The sequence below is a fragment of the Chinchilla lanigera genome, unplaced genomic scaffold, assembly GCF_000276665.1.
Source record: "Chinchilla lanigera isolate Chin_1 unplaced genomic scaffold, ChiLan1.0 scaffold00066, whole genome shotgun sequence".
Lineage (NCBI taxonomy): Eukaryota > Metazoa > Chordata > Mammalia > Rodentia > Chinchillidae > Chinchilla > Chinchilla lanigera.
Window position 1 is genome coordinate 8,114,487 of NW_004955467.1, and position 19,110 is coordinate 8,133,596.

Sequence of the window (19,110 nt, forward strand, 5' to 3'; positions counted from 1 at the left end):
TGTTGTTGCTGTTTTTGTTGTGGTTTAGTGTGTACCCTTAAAAGACAAGACACACACAAATAAGTAAAACTGGGGAAATACAATCTGATCTGTGAATCTCTCTTTTCAGTAAGGCGTGTGAGCCCTTCAATAGCCCTTTTTGTAATTGTCGGGCTACTCCAGTTCCTTTGCCTTTTCCTATAAATTTTAGAATCAGCTCAGGGTTGATAGCTTACAAGTCCAATCTACTTAAATGTATCTATGAAAGTACAATTGAAAATTAACTCAGAAGCATCCTCACCTGTCCCCAGTAACTCCTTAATTGTACATTTCTCTTGTAGTTTTGCTATTTTAATAGATATTTTAATTGGAATCTAATATTTCCATTGGAATCATGTTAATTGCTAAGTCAGTTTGGAGAGAATTGACATCTTTACCATATTGATCTTTCACTATTTTTTTTTCTTTTTTTTGGTACCAGGAATCGAACTCATGACCTTAGGCTTGCCAGGCAAGCACTTATGCCACTGAGCTATATCCCCGGCCCCCTCTATTGGTCTTTCAAACCGTAAACATAGTATGTGTCGCCATTTCTGTAGGTCTTCTTTGATTTATTTCGTCAACATTTTATAATTTACATCACACAGATCCTACACAGGTTTTGTTAGATTTATACCTTTAGTGTTTCTTTTTATTTTTCCGTTTGGAGTTATTGTAAATGGTATTGTGTTTTAAATTTCGTTTCCAATTGTTTGCTGTTAGTGTGGAGAAACCCGACTGATGCTGTATGTCATCTTCGTTTCTTGTTGTCTTGCTGCACTCTCTCACTAGTTCTAGATTTTTGTAGGGTCATTTTGTCTGTATTTATTATTCCTCTTGTTCATTCTAGGATTTTCTGTGTAGACATGTCACTTGCAAATAGGGTCATACGATTTGCAAATAGCTTTATTCCTTCCTTTTCAATATTCTTCTTCTTCTTTTTTCTCTTTCTTGTTCCTCTCCCTCTCCTCCTCCTTCTGCTTTTCCCCTACACACACGCCTTCCTCTTTCTTTCCTTGTCACACTGTGTAGGACTTCAAATCTTATGCTGAATAGCAGTGGTGAGAGTGGACATCCTTGCCTGGTCCTAAGTTTTGGGGAGAAACAGTCTTTCACTATTAACTATGTTAGTTATGGTTTTACTTTTACTTCATCAGATTAATACAGTTACCTCATATTCCTAATTTTCTGTGAATGTTTATCGTTAATAAGTGTTGAAATTGCCAAAAGTTTATACTACATCAACTGATATCGTCATTTTTTTAGATCTACAAGATTTTCAAATATTAGACCAGTATTGACTCCCTAGAATAAACCTATCCAGTTATTGTGTGTTAGTCTTTTTATATATTGCTGGACTTGTTTGTTAATATTTTGTTGAGGATTTTTCTCATATATACTGGAATTGGTCCTTTTTCTTTTCTTGTACTATCTTTGGTTTATGTTGGGAAAGGTTTATTTATGGGCTCATGTATAATTTAGAAATATGTTGTTTAATGTTGAAGAATTTGGGGATTTTCTAGTCATTTTTATGTTATTGATTTCAAGTACAATTTCAAGTACAATTTCATTATGGTCAGTGAATGTATTTTGTATGTAATTATTTTAAATTTGTTAAGGTTTGTTTTATGACCCATGACATAATCTATCTTGGTGAAAATCTATTGTATATTTGTAAAGAATTTGTATGCTGCTATTGTTGTGTATGGTGTTGCTTTCAGCTTATTTATATCATATTTGAAGTGAGCTTATTATAGACAGCATAAAGTCAGTCCTTTAGTTAGTGTTGAGACCATTTACATTTAATGTAATTATTGAGTACATTTGGAAATCTGCCATTTTAATATTCATTTTGTTTGCTTTACCTGTTTTTGTTCCTCTAATAAAGGGGAGAGGCAATAAGGATTGTTCCCCTGCCCTTGGGACCACAGTTCCTCTGGTTATAAGAGAAGAGTTTCTCTGCCTCAGAATTTTAGTCACCCGCAGAGCTAACATTCCCATCACTGTTGCAGGATTGCCTGGGCCCATAGCAGGAGTGACTAAAAAGTAAAAGAAAGTTCCTCCTTTGTCTCTGTCCAGACAGGGTGTAACAGTGAGGCAAAACCCACAAAATTCATTGGCAGATTGTTCTTAATTTGAGTTCTGGTTTCCTTCCACATTCTGCCTGCTACCCTCTACTTTTCAGAATCCTCATGAAGCTGCTCCAGATCCACTATCTGGACTTTTCAGCTGTGTCTAGTGGGAGAGTTCTAGATGGGGAAAACTTTGTCTTTTCCAGAACCAGAACCAAAACCTCCTGTGTCATGTTTTGCTTTGTTTTCCCTGAAGTTTTTCAATGCATGTATGCAAACTTAGAAATATGCTCTTAAAAACGGGTATGAGAAATGTGATATCTTGTTATCTATTGCGTACAAATAAATAATTTGGAAAGTTTTGAATTCAGTAAATATAGACACACATCACCATTTTCAAATAACTTAACATAAATATTAACTCATATTTTGCTTAACGTTTCCATGTATGCATATAGCGTGCTTTAATTACATTCATCTACACTACCTTCTATCTTGCCTTCTCCCTTCTCCCCCTCTCCCCTTTCCTGCCCTTTCCCTAAGAGTCCCTCTTCTACTTTCAGGTCCTTCTTGTTTTTTGTTTACACATAAACATCATCATTTTATGGCTTCATGGAATGCTAAAGCACAGATGACTATAAAATATTTAATTGATACTTTATAACTGGGCTTTTAAGTTTATTCTGGTTTTTCTCCATTATAAATAATGTGAGCTTTTTTTGGGGGGGTGGTTTTTTGTTTGCTTGGTTTGGTGTGGGTTATAAGCCATTCCAATGATTGTGAAGTGCTCAATCTATTTTTTTTTTTTTTTTTTGGTAGTACCTGGGATCAAACTCACAACCTTGCACTTGCCAGGCAGGTACTTATGCCACTAAGCTATATCCCCAGCCCCAACTCAATCTATTTTTAGAAACTACTTTTATTAGCTACTGAGATCGAGATTAAGCTGACATTTTTGCAAAAAACCAAGAATCTTACCTTTTTCTCTATGTTTTGGAGCAGTTTGAATAACAGAATTTTTTTTATTCTGTGGTTTGACGTATGAGAGTCATCATTCCTAAACTTGTCACTTTGTTCTCTTTCCATCAGCTTTCCCAAGCCTGTGCATGGTTGTTTGTTTTCTCTTGAAAGACGAAGCCTATGTGTTTGTTCAGCAATCCTCTTTCCCATTATCAGGCTCACTGTCGGGGTAGCAGACTCTGGGGGTGCCTCCAGTGGGGTCACAATGGGCAGCCTGTGGACAAGCTAAAGGGTTTAGGTTCTAGAACCAAATGGTCTGAGTTCAAGCCCACATTCCTCTTCTTCCTGGCTATTCCACCATGAATCGTTATCTAACTTCTCTGTGCTTCAGTTTCACTTATAGAACAGGCAAAAGACAGTACCCACTTCATTAGTATAGTATTTGTATTAAAGAGTTGATGTTATTAAGTGCTTACAAGAGTGCCGGTCGTATAGTAAGCACCAGTTAAGCATTATTTAAGTATTGTTGTCCCTTGATATCTTCAAGGGATTGGTGCAGGTCCTCCCACAGGGCATCACCCATGATGCTCAAGTCTCCTATATAAAATGTGTAGTATTTGCGTATAACCTATGCACATCTTCCCTTACATTTTAAATCATTCTAGGTTTCTTACAATGCCTAGAAAAATGTGATATGTAAGTAGCTGTTACGCTGTATTGTTCAGGAAAAGATGACAAGAAAAAACTACGTATGTGCTCAGTTCAGATGCAAATTTTCCCAACCATTTTCCATTGGTGGTTGGTCGAATCTACATGTGGAACCCATAGATACCTACAGCCATCTGTACTTCTTAGATAAATCGAGGCTTCCTGCCATTTCAGTGTTACTTAAATATTGCTCACGTCCAGATTTCCCTCCACTGTGCTAGAAACTGAGGTTCCCGAGATACACGTCCCAGATACACTTTCTGCACCTTCCACCACTCACACTAACTGCCTCTTATTTTGCAGAACCGCCTCTGTGCACAAAGACAACCGCTCTGCTTTCCATTCTGCTGCCCAAGACAACCACATCCTCCTCACACACCCCACAGGCTCCCATGGAGAGCTCAGGTCAGTGTGGTGCGGGGACAGGGTCTGGGAGCCTGGCTGCTGAGTGAGGAGCCCCCTGCTGTGGGTGAGCGCACCTCCAGGGCTGGCAGGACCACCTGCGCCCAGCCAGGTTGTGAGAGCCCAACTCACCTGCTCAAGTGTGAAAACATCTTGAATGATTGCATCCACGCCTGTGTGTGAGGCTGCAGCTGCTTGCAGGTCACTAAGCTGGACAATGAACGTAATGACAAGAACAGCTAAGGTTAATTACCAAGCACTTGCAGTTTAATAAGAAGAGATATACCAAGGAGTAATAAAAACACCCAAAAAACATTAACTCATGTAGTTTTCATAACAATCCCATAGATAGGTATTATGATTATTCTCATTTTACCAAGGGGAAACTGAGGCATGATGCAGTAAAGTTTTTTCCCTAGGTCACACAGGTATTGTATGATCAAAGTAGGATTTGAACCTATCAGTCTAGCTCTAGTATCTCTACTCTTAATGACTTCACTATGGATTGCATCAAGTGTCAGAAGGGTTCTGTGACATAAGGATTTTGCTGTGTCAATCTTGTTTTCATGGGAGAAAAACCAAGGCTCAGACAGGTTACATAATTTGCTCGATGGCTCACAGCTAGTATGTGGAATATCTGGGACTGGAGCCCCAGGGAGCTGATTCCAAAGTCTTGACTCTTTACTCTGGGTCACCCTGGGACAAGGACAGATGATTCTCCGCCCAAATGTGTATCATCTAATGATCACACAGCAAGTCAAAGATCACTCCTCAGGGGGCACAGAGTGTAATGCCAAGTCCTGAGGCTGATTTGAAAGGTCTGAAATTGAGGCACAGACCCTAAATTATCAGGATCCTACGTGCTTGGGATATTGCCGGCTTCTTGTCTCTCTGTTTTTGTCTCTTGAGCTGTAACAACAACACGGCGTGAGAGCTGGGACTCTTGTGCTCATTTCTCCACTTGGTACTCCAGCTGCACACACAGTTTCATTGGATGTACCCTCTTAGGTCTTTTCCCAGTAAGCAGGGAAATGGTCCCAGGTAAAACAGCAGCTTTCAAGGAGGAGTGCTTGACCTAGAAGCTCTGCTTCCTACAGTTCGGTGGCCTTAAGTAGATCCCATATCCTCTCCAAGCCTCAGTTCCCCATCTGTAAAATGGGAATAGAAGCTCCTGGCTCCCTCCAGGTATGATTTTCAACAATTGGATAGGCAATACAGGACAAGGGTAAGGGCTGCAGAACTGGTATCTGTAAAATGGGGAGAACAGTATTTGTCCTGCCAATCTCACAGGGCTCTTTTCAGAATCAAATGGGCTACACACTGTGAAAAAAAATCACCAGTCAGCTAGAGAATGCTAGCTACTGTAACAAATGACCCTAAATAGCAGTGGAATAACATAATAAATACTCATTTTGTACTCACATCACAGACTAATCTGGGTTTCAAACAATCAATCAGGATCTAAGCTTTTTTTTCCTTCCTGTGGCACCATCATCTTCAACATGTGTCCCCCAAAGTCATGGTGGAATGGGACAGTATGGAGAGTAGTGCAGAGAATTTTATGACCAGATCTTTACCATATTCCGTTGGCCAGAACTAGTCACATGGCTCCTCTATAAGTGCATGAGAGTCTGGGAAATGTAGTCCTTCTGTTGCCCCACAATGTAGTGAAACTGATTTGATGAACATATAGCATTTTCTTGCCACATCTATGAGATAATCTCTGTTGAGTTCTATTTAAATGTTACTAGAAATACATAATAGTAATACCTTGTATTACTGGGTGAAGGAGAGGATGATAATAATGGATATCATTTGTTTTTGACCCTTCTAAGTCAATGATGATGTTAACCATCCATATCGTATATGAACTACCCTGAGATAAAATAATTGAGGCTCAAGAAACGCCTCATTAAAAAAAAAAAAAAAAAAGAAAAGAAACGCCTCATTTTTTTTCTTTTGCTTAATCAAATCAAATCTACTTTAAGCTTCATTTTCTAAGATTAGTGTGAATGCTAGTGTCATCCACTTGGGTGTCTCCCCCTACTGGGTGGCTGTGAGAAGCCCTGTGGATTCTGGGTAGCGAGAACAATCTGTGGTCTTCTGCCCTCTTGGCTGTAGCCTGCACTGATTGACCAGGTATGCGGGCTCTGGAGAGAAAAGAGAGCTTCCCTAGTAGATGTCCCTGTGCTTTGGCAACAGTGGCTCAGTAGACCTTTGCCATGACACTGAGAGACACAAGGTTGAGTAATTAGTTACCCTCATCCAATCTTTGCCATCACCCGTAAGCTACATGCCAGCTGGCCCTGGTCTTCCCCATCCCCTGGAACCTGGAACCTGCAACCCTGTGCCCTCACAGTCTTAAAGAATCTAACCTCCCACTCTTTAACTAAAAGCGTCAGCCTCGTTCTCACCCTTTTTGGACAACCCAGCAGAATGATTTAATTAGCCAGCTGGGGAACTTGAACTCACATGCCTCCAAGAGCCAGCTAGAGGGTGTGAGTGAGTGAACCCAAGAGAACAAGCACTGGGAAGAACTGGAGAAACTGCTTGTCTCAGAGGGGCAGCTTCTCCCCAGGCCCTGCTGATTATCCCAGGTCAGACACTCCCATGCTTCCCTAGTGTCAACAGATTCTCAGATTTTCAAGAGATGCCAGACACCCAAACTTTAGTGCCAAATCTCCTGATTCACAAGTATTGGCAGCTAAGCCATTTTTAAAGATACTACCCAGCCCAAACAAAACATGTTCGCAAGCCAGATGTGCACCAAAAATGGAGAGTTTGTTCCAGCTGCCCAGACTTTCAAAAACAAACTTGGTTTACATTGTCTCCCAGGGCTAATGGCAACCTCTCCATTTTTCTCTGAAACACAAGAACCTAATTCCCCTTGCAAAGCAGGGGAACAAGGGACTCAGAAGACAAAGGCTTGGCTGCCCTTTTAATGAAGAAGAAGAGAGGAAATCAGTTGTTGCAGTTTTACATCTTTCGGTGTAGTCCACAGTGACAGAAGGAAAGGGAGAAGAAAAATGGGAGGAAGGAAGGAAAGGAGGGAGGGAAGGAGGGGAAGGGAAGGAAAACAGGAAGAGAGAAAGAAGGGAGCAAGAGAGAAGAAAAAGATATGACACCAATTAATTTCTAAATAATTCAGCCTGCATTAGCTCTTTAAATCTTTATGCAAGATGGAAATGGATAAATGGGAAGACAGGTTGTCATCAGCCTCCATGCCAGGCTGAATGATATCTTCGCCAATTTGAGGAGATACTGCCTCCCCCAGTAGAGTGGCCAGCTGGGCAGATGTGGCTGTAGCACCCTGCCCAGTCTCAGCCTAGAGAAGACTCAGGATCATGCCCTGGCCGTGACAAGTGCCTCAGAGAGGGCGAATGAGAGCCGGGAGGAAAGTGGGGCTTTAGAGATTGGGCCCAAGAGACTTTGCACCAGCTCACCCCAGAGCCATGACAGGACTACTTGGTGAGCCCATGGGCTCAGGGAGCCTGGGCCTAAACAAAGTTTATCTCTTGGACTGTAACCTGATGATTTTGAAATCTGTAGCTTCTATCCTACTTCCTTCCAAAAGAATCTTAGGCATTTAAGTGATATAGTAAATTGAACACAAAGCTGGAGCCAAGAGTTTTCTATCCTTTGAAATGAGCTGATTTTTGAGGTTAGGGTTCAGTCTGGCTGTAAGTTTCCTGGCAGCCAAGTCAAAAAGGGAAGCCCAGGCATGTGGATTGTCTGGTGACAGGAGACTGTACACTTGCCTGTAGAGACAAGCTCTTGGTTGGAGCTCATTGCAAAAAGGAATGTACCGTGTGCGGAGTGTTTCCAGTATTTCATGTCTTACTCTACATTCTCCAAGAAGCAGCCACCAGGACAAGATCAGATGTACAAGGATTTACTCTAGGAAACACCTGTAGTACAGACATCAGGGAGAGAGATGGGAGGGAGAGCTGCCTGGCAGGGATGCAAACTGGACCCCAGCGCAGGAGAAAGGGAAGCAGGGCTGGAGGGGAATGTCTTCGCCTGATGGGAAGCCCAGAAATGCAGCAGTGTGGCCAGGGAACCTCTGACCTAAGTTAGCCGTCAGAACAGACGTCTCTTGGGGACACCTCGGAGTCCACAGTGCTGTGCTGCTGGTAAGGCTGGCCTCACACAGACACGGATGTCACAGCGCAGGAGCAGAGTTCAGTGTCTACTAAACTCCCGGAGGCGAGAGATCTTCGCCGTGGTTCATTTTCCAAACATCAGTTGCTCATTCTTGCACCGCCTTTGTGTTTTGCCCTATGACCACATCACTGTTAAGGAAAAGATCATCCCATCCCTGTCAAAATGGCAAGAAGGACTTTATTTAAGGCTACCCCAGCAGGGGGAAGAAAGCCAGTGTAACTCCATGAGTGAGAAAAAGACAGCTGAGGACATAAAGCCCTGAGCAGAGTGAGGCATCAGTGGCTGGGAACTTCCTAAGAGGTAACAACAGGGGGAGGGGTTCTTGTTAAACTGACCCAAGAAGGTTCTCACTGGAAGCAGGTCAGACTGTTTCATTAAATAGGCTCAATTTTAGTTTCATGTATAGATTGAGGAACTAGTTGTCTTAGTTAGGTATTCTTGTCGCTGAGACAAAATACCCAACACCCACAAGTTCAGGGAGGAAAGGCTTACTTAGCTCACAGTTTGTAAAGGTTTCAGTCCATCATCGGCTGGCTCCAAGGCAGATCACAGAGGACACACAGTTCATGTTGAGCAGAAGGTAGCAAAACAACAGGAACTCACACCCTTAATCTTAGTGTCCTTGATCCTGGCATTGTATCATGAATCAGTTCCAGCATCACACACTCTAGATCCAGCCACCTCAAAAAAAGTCCCACCTACAACCGCATGAGACTGTGGGGGGAGGGACATCTAAACACAAACCATAACATAGTTATACATATTTTCCCAAATATATATTAAAATGAACACATAACTATTCAAATTTTAGGATAGTTTGTGTGTCACCTAACATTGTCTTGTGTATCACTTTATATACAGCAGTCTCCCATCATCCATGGGGAGTAGATGGATTCTTAAAGCCACAGAGAGTGGTGAACACTTACAGACATACTATATTTGTTTGTACATATCCTACAGCTTTTCCTATATGCACTGTAGTTTTGCCACATAGAACCAGGGTTAATCTGTCCATCTTTATGCCCTGGTAGATCTAGTGCTTTGGGGCCACTATTATATAAAATAAGGATTACTTAAACACAAGCACTGCTATACTGTAATAGTTGATGTGACAACTGAGACTGTTACTAAGTGACTAACAGGTAGGTAATATATACAGTATGGATACGCTGGACAAAGGGATGATTCATGTTCCAGGCAGGACAGAGCAGGACAGTGTGGGGTTTTATTATGCTACTTAGAACGACAAGAAATTTAAAACCTATGAATTATTTACTCCTGGAATTTTCTATTTAACATTTTGGGACCTTGCAGGAGGGTGACACTTCCATACACCCTCCACTTTAGGAAATGCTAGTTTTACAAAGAATACATGAAAATGTTCTATGAAAATACTGTCTTCAGTCCTGGTTAGTGTGCTGGCTGCCAGCTCTAGGTTGGTTACCTTGGGACGTACCTTGAGGTTCATAGAAGCACTAAAAGCATTCTCGGGGGAATGGTGGTTGGTAGGAGTGAGGCCAGGTGAGCTAGATGAGCCTCCAATCCCTCTTGTTCTCCCTCCAGATGCAGAAATGGACCTCCAGAGGAGCGTGCAAGCTGTGCTCCGGGAGCTTAGTGCTCAGGCCCCAGCCCTGCAGAGCAACCAGGGTAAGTGTTGGCAGGCAGGTGGCAACTACTCCCTCTGGCCCTCTACCTCACCCTTCCAGTCCTGTCCACTCACATAGGAAAGGGCCCAGCCTGGTGTGCATGGGTGAGAGCCTTCCAGGCCAGCCCTCTTCCTGGAGGAAATCCCTAAGCCTGGGAAGCCAGGAAGTACTTTTGGCTCCCTGGTTTAATCTTCCCAGCAGCCGTGGCAGAGACACTGGGGACTTGGCACCTTTCTCAATCACCCTCCCCAGCTCCACGTGCCAAACAGAAGTCCTCTGCGGCCTGCAGAACTGCCAGAGGGAGGCCGGCTAACATCTGCAACCATCGCTGCTCTGTGGTCCTCAGGCACACACCTGTCCCCACTAGCGTCTCCCTCCCCTTCTTTCTGCCTTGGGGACCCACTGTAAACAAAGGGCCGAGGATCAGAATGCTTTCCCTGGAGAAGAGCCCACTGGAGCCCAGTGCTGACCACGGCGTCAGACATGGCTGGACAGTCATGGTCTTGGGCCCAGGCTTGGGGTCCTACCCAATGGCCTCTCCTCTAAGACCCCCCCATGCCTGGTCCCACGGGGCTGCCCTTTCTCCTGGTCAGGCATGTGGAGATGGTCCCTGCACAAGAAGGTAGAGCGAGATCCCGGGAGGAACCCAGCGCTGGTCCGAATTCTGCTCCGAGAGCTGGAGAAGGTGGGTGTTCCAGCTCTGGGGAGGGTGGCGATGAGCAGATAAGGCGCTCACTGGGCTGAGGGCTCTGTCCCGGAAACTCTGTCATCGGTGGGTCATCTGCATGATTTCTGTCATACGCATCTCCCTCCCAGACCTTTACCTAGGTGATATTTTCTTTGCATCAACTCCCACCTCTTGAGTTAATATATTTCAAAAAGAAATGAGGCCAGCCTGGGCTACAAAGTGAGCTCAAGGCCAGCCTGAACTACATAGTGAGGCCTTGTCTCTAAAAGACCAAAAAAAAGAAAGAAAGAAAAGAAAAGAAGGAAAGAAAAGAAACTCCATAACATGGTCATTAATGGAAAACCCATGTTACTCATCAGAAATAGAAAGCACCTCTAAACATGTCTATAGCCATTTCAGTTTTTCAAAGCTATCCTTGTAGCACCGAAAGTTACCCTCCAGACCACTTTACCTTCTGTGACTGGGAATCACTGCGCTTAAGGAAAGCTCCAAGTTGGGGACTCGCTTGTCACTTTTCTTTTAGCTCCTGCCCTGAGTCAAGGTCACCCTTCCCCCACTGTTTCCTGCAACCCCCTACACACTCAGAGGGGCTCCTACACTTCTACTCCCCACATTCCTGCTCTGTCCAGGGCAGACTGGAGCCCTTGGCAGAATGGAGTGCTGCCCACAGCCCCCTCTCCGCCCAGCCCCGACCCTAACCATCTCCTTTTAGGATGACTGGGGACCCCCTCACCCCCGCCCTGGCCCAACTACATCAGTGTCAGGGATCGCCCTGTTTTCCAGGCAGAGAGCGAGGACCTCTGGCACGTGATCATTCCCCTGCTGCACACCCTGATGTACACGCTCACTAAGGTGAGCCGGAGCCTGGGGGTCAGGGTGATTGTTGTAACCTGCCGATCTCTTCCCTTAGCGGACACCTCTTCTCCACCAGGGCAGCCTAGAAAAAGTCTGGGGCCGCCTGCTGCACAGTGATGTATAAACACCAGCTCGCCTCTTCCCCTCCTACTCAGAGATAACGTTGGAGGGGCGGTGGGGAGGAGAGGCAGTTGGAGCAGGCGTGGGGAGCCCGAAGGCCTGACGAGGTCTGTGGGCTTTCATGTGAGAACAGCAGTGAGCACTGCATGGGGAGGAGACACGATGAAAAGCATCTGTTAATGTCTGGGCGGAAGTAATGGGGAGCCATGGGCAGTCTCAGGAGAGGGGGGTGAGCAGTGAGGAAGCTGGGGAGCAGGAAGCCAAGCTAGGGGCTGCTGCAGCATCCACAATGCGCACAGGTCTTGGCTCCAGTGAAGGCCAAGGGCACAGTGATGAAGAGGAAGAAGGGGAGCAAGGGCGCCTCTGTGCTGCTGTGGAGTATTTTCTGCCAGTGAGGCGCAGTGACACCAGCAGCAGCCCCACAGCTCTCATCCCGGAGAACCACAGGGATGCGCTGCAGACTGAGCCAGAAGTGCTGGGAGGGGAGTTGACTGGGTGGCGGGATTCGATGTGACAAGTTTCTATCTTGATGAGCTGGAGTAGGGTGTCCAAGGGCACAGGGGAAGGAGCTGGAAGGTGCAAATGTGGAAGAGAACCACGAGCCAAGTGCGTCTGTCAGGCCCAGTCTTCCTCCTCTCTTACCCACCTCCAACCCACCCAGGACCCTTCCTAACTAGGGCTCTGTGTGCCCCAACTTCTGCCTCTCACCCAGGCCACAGGCATCACGGAAGAGCTCTACCGTAAAACCTATGCCTTCTGCACCAGGTTACTGACCCTGCCCACCCCCTACTGCACCGTCGCTTTGGACTGCGCCATAAGGCTGAAAACGGAGATAGCGGTGCCAGGTGAGAGCTGCAGGGCTTCCTGGTCTCTCAGCACCACCCAAGGTCTGACTCTCTTCTCTGGATGCCAGCGAGCTCCTTGGCACCTTCCATGGGCAGGTGGAGAAAGGGAGGCAGAGAGCGAGGCTTGTTGGCTGACATGGACTGCTTTGCAGGAACGCTGTACCAGAGGACGGTCCTTGCAGAACAGAACTTGATGAGCGAACTGTATCCCTACCAGGAGAGGTGAGTAGCCCTGGGACGCTTGCTGCCTTCACCCCCAGAGGTGTTGGAGGCTGTGTGACTACTCACTGGCAGGAGGACAAAAGAGGAGGCTGGACTGAGAAGAGCTGGAGTAGAGCTTCCCAGCCACAGTACCTGACCAGCAATGGAGTGAACGTGCAGTTCTAGGGGGATCAGGCCACACCTTTATCCAGAGGCCACTGGAAGGACAGGCTGCTCTCAGAGCACAGCTCCAGTGCAGCTCCGCAGTTCTTTGTTTTTGTTTTTTTGGGACAAGTTCTCACTATGTAGTAGTCCAGGCTGCCCTTGAACTAACAGCAACCCTCCATAACACTGGGACTTAGGACTACTATTCTTATACCTCCATCCTGCCCTTGAGATGGATACATCATACCAGGTGGTCATAGGTGGCTCAGAATATCCACAGTATGGGGGTCTGAGGCCACAGCCACACAACGAAGTCTCAGGGCTTTCATCTGTGTATGTCGGCCGTCTGGATAAGTTAGAAGCAGCGGGGAATAGAAGAAGGCCCGTTGCTGGTGTTGGAGAGATGGGTGATGGAGCTGCCGTCCTTTCTCAGTCATCTCCTCTGACTTGTGCCCGAGAGACACAGCCTGAGTTGAGACTCGGGGAGCTGTATTTCGGAAGGGTGCAGGGAGGTTTGAAGGGGATCCTGAGGAACTAGTGCTGGAGAGGTGGGGGTGACACAGCTGACTGAGGAGCGGGGGTGGGTGAGGTTGGTTTCTGGTGTGGCAGGGGTGCTGAAAGAAGGTGGGTTTCACTCATCACTGGGAGCTCAGTTTCTGGCAGGATAGATTTAGGGTCCCCCTGGGGGTGACAGGGCCACTGGACAAGGATGCTGAGGGAGGGAGAAGGATGTAGGTTGGAACTCCCCTAGACACGGGACCGGGCCGGCTTTGCTGTGTGAAGACAGTGGACTTTAGCAGAAGGGACTAGCACCGCCCTCTAGAACGACTGCGCATGCTCCTATCTGCCGCAGTCCCCCCTGCTCCCTATCGCCCACCTCCCCCTTCTCCCACCCACAGAGTGTTCCTCTTCGTGGATCCCGAGCTGGTGTCTGCCTCGGTGTGCAGTGCCCTGCTGCTGGAGATCGAGGCTGCCCAGGAGCAGCAGACACCTGAGGCCTGCATGCGCCACGTGGTCTCCCACGCCCTGCAGGCAGCTCTGGGGGAGGCCTGCCAGCCCGGAGCTCTGCACAGGAAGCTGCAGGTAGCTCAGCCCCGGGCCCTGCAACCCCCGCCAGGCACTCACGGTGCTCTTCCTGCTTCTGTCTCGTGTCACCTCCCCGCTCCCCGTAAACAAACACTACAAGTGAACTATCAGCGTACTATAAGGACGGCTGGGTTGGATGCTGGCCGAGGTCGGGAGCTGCGACCTCAGCAGCGGGGCTGCGGCTACAGCAAGGGCGGGGCACTCAGTAAGCAGGTGCAGTTCCGGGAGTGTTCTGCAAGTCGGGACCCTGTTAGCCCCCCGGCTGAGCCCCTGACTCAGACCCTGCTTTGCCCACTAAGATGCATTGGATGATTGTTCTTCTTGCTGTGTTCCATCTGAAATTCTCCAGTCTGAATCTTACATCTTGGATCATTGCTTTGGCCGGTCCTCCCTTTTACTGCTAGGTCCCTCCTTAAACCATTGCAGGCCACCCCTTCCTAGCAGCGGGTGAGGGGCCCAGGGACCCCCAGTTGCAGGCTGCATGGGACGATAGCTGTGGCAGGGCAGGTGCAGGCTTGGCAAGTGGGGTTCGAAGCCTTGGGCCTGCTGGGGCAGAGAGGAGGCGTGGCTCGGGGGCAGGGTGGGCGGGGCGCTGGGCCGGGACTCAGGCTGTGCCGTCCCGCCCCGCAGGCCAGCTCCCGCCGCGTCCTGGAGCACTACTTCCACTCCGTGGTGACTGCGGTGGAGCAGATGGCAGGCGAGGCCAGCCCGAGCCGCGCCGAACACCTGGAGAGGCTGGAGGAGATTTACTGCTCGCTGCTGGGGCCGGCGGCGGCCGCGCGGGGGCGCTGCGGCAGTAAGCGGCGGGTGGCCGGGCCGAGGTGGGCGGGGCAGCGGGCCGCAGGAGGCCCCAGACGCCCCAGACAGCAGCGTTGTATCCGCCTGGAGCCTGCGACTCAGCCAGAGGCTGAGAAGGTGGCTAACGTCAGGATAGCCTACACCTGTGGAGCACCTGCTCCTCCCCAGTAACGACCCTCAGCACTTTCCACATATTTTAAATTACACATATTAAATGAGATCATCTTCAGAGTAAAATTACAAGATTAAAACTATTACCACTCCGTTTCACGGAGGAAGAAACTGAGGTAGAAAGAAGTTACAAACCTTGCCTACAATCACTCCGCTAGTGAGGAGCGGAGCCAAGCTCAAATCCAGGTAGAAGGGCTTCACCACTCTGCCACAGTAGCCAAGGGATCAATGACCAGAAGACCCGCTGGAGGGGATCAAAGGTAGTAAATGAGCCATCATTTATATGCGGTGTCACGGGCTTCTGTTCCGCATCTCCCTTCCTATTTGCACATTTACAGAAGAAGCCATACTCTGCTGGCAGGAAGCCCTGTGTGGGCAAGGAAATCCAAAAGAGCCCAGACAGGTATCCCCAGACACACGTTTCCTAGTCATAGGATGATTCTGATGTATAGGAGCGAGACAGAATCTGAGAGCCGCACCCTGAGGACACAGGTTAGGTGTGTCCAATGTACAGACTTGCAAGTTCCGGCTGGAGAGAGTGACCACCATGGGCCACTGGCGCGCTTAGGAAACTTCTAAAAGGAGGCGCAGCGGGAGGGCTTGGCGCTGGTGTCTCCCTGGGTCACCCAGGCTTCCTGCTGCCATCTGCACTTAGCCAATGCGGCCAGGGCTCTGCAGCGTGCAGCAGAAGCATACAATGACCACAAGGGGCCTGAGACAAGCAGGTCTTTTCTGTTTCATCTGGCTGTGGGTGGGGTGTTTACAGAACACCTGGAAAATCAGCGCGGTGGGATACAGCGCCGGCAACAGGGCAGGGTCACAGGAGGTGAAGGGCTGGAAAAGACTGAGCTGATTTGCAAAGGACCCCGGGGCTGAGCTGGGAGGTGTGCAGGAAATAAGGAACCCCGCGCCTCCTCGGGCTGGGAGGTGGCAGCAGCAAAAGCAGACTCTCCAAGTCCAGAGCGGCGGGACAGTGTTCCAGCCATGCTCTGAACCCCTACACAGGAGCTACATGGGGAAGGGAGAGGGCAGAGGAATTGCCCTCAATGCCCCTCTCTCGGTCCCCATAGCCTGCTCCTTTCTTCAGGTGACCAGGACCGGCCACCAAGCATCCCCCTGCCCAGTCCCTACATCACCTTCCACCTGTGGACGGACCAGGAGCAGCTCTGTACGTGCCCTTGCCTCTGACCTCCCAGGCCAGCAGGCTGGAAACCTCAGTGTATGTCTGTGTGTGTGTTCATGTGTGTGTGTTCATGTGTGTGTGTCCTTGTGTGTGTTTGTCCCTGTGTGTGTGCGTATGTGTGTGTGTCCCTGTGTGTGTGTGTGTGTGTCCCTGTGTGCATGTGTATGTGTGTGTGTACCCATGTGTCTGTGGGGCTGTCAGTGTTTGCTATCTTCCCTGTGTTAAAGTGCATGTGTTTGTTCCTTCTGTTGGAATAGCTCAGACCACTGGTCTCGTGCGGCCAGATCATGCCGCAGGCCCAGATGATACCAACATCGTCCCCAAGAGGGAGGAAAGCACCAAACATCAGGGGTCCCAGAGCGGGGAGAGACCTTCCAGAGAGACCCAGTAGTCTGACACATCCCCTCCACTTTGGGGTCCTGCCCCTGTCCCCGTCCTTTCTCTCCTGTGGCTTCTTCTAAAGGAAGAAGCAGGGGGGGAACAGAGGCCACGGTGGGAAGTGCTGGGTCACGGAACTGGGCTCAAGTCCTAGCCCTACCTTTTGTACATGGTCACAGTAGATGGACTCAGTTCTCCCTCTGGACCTCAGTTTCCATGTGTGAAAAAACGCAGGTGATTAGAAAAGCCTGGGGTCTTGCACAGAGTGTAACATCTGGTGTCTGTGCTCCGGAGGGAGATGCAGAGTGAGAGGGTGGGAGGCTCCGGGGTCAGTCAAAGGCAGAGGTGCTGATTAAGTGGGTTTCTTTAGTGCTGGGTCCTTGTGGCCACTAATATACTTCCTAACAAGAGGAGGCAAGCATGTGCAGGCTTCCGTTCAGGTGAAAGGTGTCTGACACTCATGGAGCCCAGGCCCTTCCACCCTGATGGCTCCCTATTCTTCTGTCCCAGGGAAGGAGCTGGTGCTCTTCCTGTGCCCGCAGTCCCAGCTACGTCTCAGTGCTGACTTGGAGGCCTTGGATCTGCAGGGCCTCGGGCCAGACCGGGACTTGGTCCGTGTGTCCATGCTGTCCACAGACAGTGGTATCGAGCGGGACCTTCCTTTGGGGGCCGACGAACTCCTTAACCCCAGCAGCCCTGAGATGGAGCGGGCTGGGCTGCAGCGCAAAGGGGGAATCAAGAAGCGTGTGTGGCCCCCAGATTTCTCCATGCCTGGCAGCTGGGATGGGCCCCCGGGGCTCCACCGGAGGACGGGCAGGCCCAGCGGGGATGGAGAGCTGCTGCCTGGCGTGTCCCGGGTGCACACGGCCCGGGTGCTGGTGCTCGGGGATGACAGAATGCTAGGCCGCCTGGCCCAGGCCTACCACAGACTCAGGTAGGGCCCTGAGCAGGCTGGTGGGGACTGGGGTTGGTCAGGGGGGCTGGTGGGGGCTGGTGAAGGATCAGAAAGGGGCAACAGAGGTTCAGGAGGGGAGGCCAGAGTAGGCCTAGGAAAGAACACCGCGCAGTGTGCCCACCAGGCGAGTGGCCACCACAGAGCGCTGTGCCCAGTGACTCCTCATCACCACTCCGACAGAGTCACGATGTACCTATCTCATAGTCAAGCAAACAGAAGTTCTGAGAGATGACGCAGGTTGTCAAATGTCAAGGGCTGACAAGTACTAGAGCCTGTTTGACATCCAACACCTGCTCTTACCCAGTGTGCTTTGCTGCCTTTGCCAGGAAACGGGAGACCCAGAAGTTCTGCCTCACCCCCAGACTCAGCCTGCAACTCTACTACATCCCAGTGCTGGCACCCCAGGTGACTGGACAGGGAAGGGACAGGGGACCGTGGGGAAGGGGGTGCAGGAGAGGGGTCCTAGCAGACAAGGGGCATGCCAGGCAGGGACACACCTGCAGCCTGGTACCCCTTGGCTCAGGGAGCAGAAGCGCCATCCTTACAATACGGTACTAGGAGAGACCTCAAGAGTCTCCTGATTTAGAAGCCACCAGTGATGCTCAGGAGTCTATATGTGACAGTCAGTTTCTCTCACAGGGGCTGCCTTCCCATTGCTGGCCTCTGCTTTGTTTTTGTAATGAAATTAGTTGCAAATTTCTTCTCTACATGGTCGCTAGTGCTTTCTGGCACTCCCCCCCCACACACACACACATATACCCGCCTCCCCATACCTGAGATCCCAGAAAAGGAGGTTTCAGGCAGCAGAAGCTCATTAATTAGGTGGGGAGATGGAGCCACACTTCAGGTTCCACTCTCTGCTGCACACTTTCGTTCCTGCTAGCAGCAGTGAAATCAAAGGATACTTGTCTCCCCTACAGAGGCTGCCGATCATATTTCAGCGTCCCTAGAGGGCAGCCCTGGGCAAAGCCTCCTCCAGCTTCACCTACATTTATGAAACAGAACTCATTTGTCTTCACATGGTGCAGAAACCGAGGCCCCGAGAAATGAGATGATCTGATCACGCTCACGAAGCACAGGCCATGGTACCTGGGGGTGCCTGACCGGGAAGGGCCTCACATGTCTGCCCCGTCTCTTTATCCCCAGGAGCCCACAGGGTCCAGGACACCTGAGCTGGGAGAGCTGGCCACGTTCCTGGGCCGCGCAGATCCTTGGTACGAGAGTACCGTCAACACCCTGTGTTCCGCCATCCACAAACTGGCTGAAATGGTAGGGGCGGCCAGGCTGCGAGGGAAGGAGGGGAGAGCGGCTAGAAGGTGGCAGAGGAAGGATCCAAGTGGGGCAGGGGCAGGAGGAGGTTCTTGTTAGAAACTGCTTAGAAACTGGACCCCAAGAGTCAGCTCCAAGAGGGCTTCGAGGTAAGATGAGGCAGGAAGGGAGTAAGGCAGAAGAGGAGCCTGTGGTTTGGGTTCACTGGGAACCCTCACCCGGCTCCTCCTTGGAAAAGGCAAAGTAAAACACTTTTGTCAGTGTCTAGGCGCATTGCAGTCCTTCTTCTGTGGGCTTCCTAGGGCCCTTTCTCTGTGTTTCCTGAGCACTTACTATGTGCCAGGAACTGGACCGAGTGCTCACACTGAGAGAATTGCTCATTTAATGCTCACAGCAGCCCAACCAGGTAGGTTATCTCACTGCTGG

At 49.2% G+C, this 19,110-nt stretch overlaps 1 protein-coding gene across 3 annotated transcripts in view; it reads left to right on the plus strand.

Annotated features, from left to right (window-relative positions):
- Positions 1 to 19,110, plus strand: part of Pik3r6 (phosphoinositide-3-kinase, regulatory subunit 6) — a 53,396-nt gene that overhangs the window by 10,245 nt on the left and 24,041 nt on the right. For 2 of the 3 annotated variants that reach the window (XM_013522213.1, XM_005399389.2), the window contains 12 exons: positions 4,062 to 4,163; positions 9,888 to 9,971; positions 10,564 to 10,655; positions 11,442 to 11,510; positions 12,346 to 12,478; positions 12,631 to 12,700; positions 13,744 to 13,927; positions 14,561 to 14,726; positions 15,987 to 16,067; positions 16,971 to 17,394; positions 17,742 to 17,820; positions 18,562 to 18,684. In XM_013522213.1, coding sequence (XP_013377667.1) covers positions 4,151 to 4,163; positions 9,888 to 9,971; positions 10,564 to 10,655; positions 11,442 to 11,510; positions 12,346 to 12,478; positions 12,631 to 12,700; positions 13,744 to 13,927; positions 14,561 to 14,726; positions 15,987 to 16,067; positions 16,971 to 17,394; positions 17,742 to 17,820; positions 18,562 to 18,684 — 1,518 coding nt within the window. In that variant the 5' untranslated portion in view covers positions 4,062 to 4,150. Of the gene's footprint in view, positions 1 to 4,061; positions 4,164 to 9,887; positions 9,972 to 10,563; positions 10,656 to 11,441; positions 11,511 to 12,345; positions 12,479 to 12,630; positions 12,701 to 13,743; positions 13,928 to 14,560; positions 14,727 to 15,986; positions 16,068 to 16,970; positions 17,395 to 17,741; positions 17,821 to 18,561; positions 18,685 to 19,110 lie in introns of those variants that run through there. The other variant, XM_005399391.1, reaches the window with a different exon arrangement.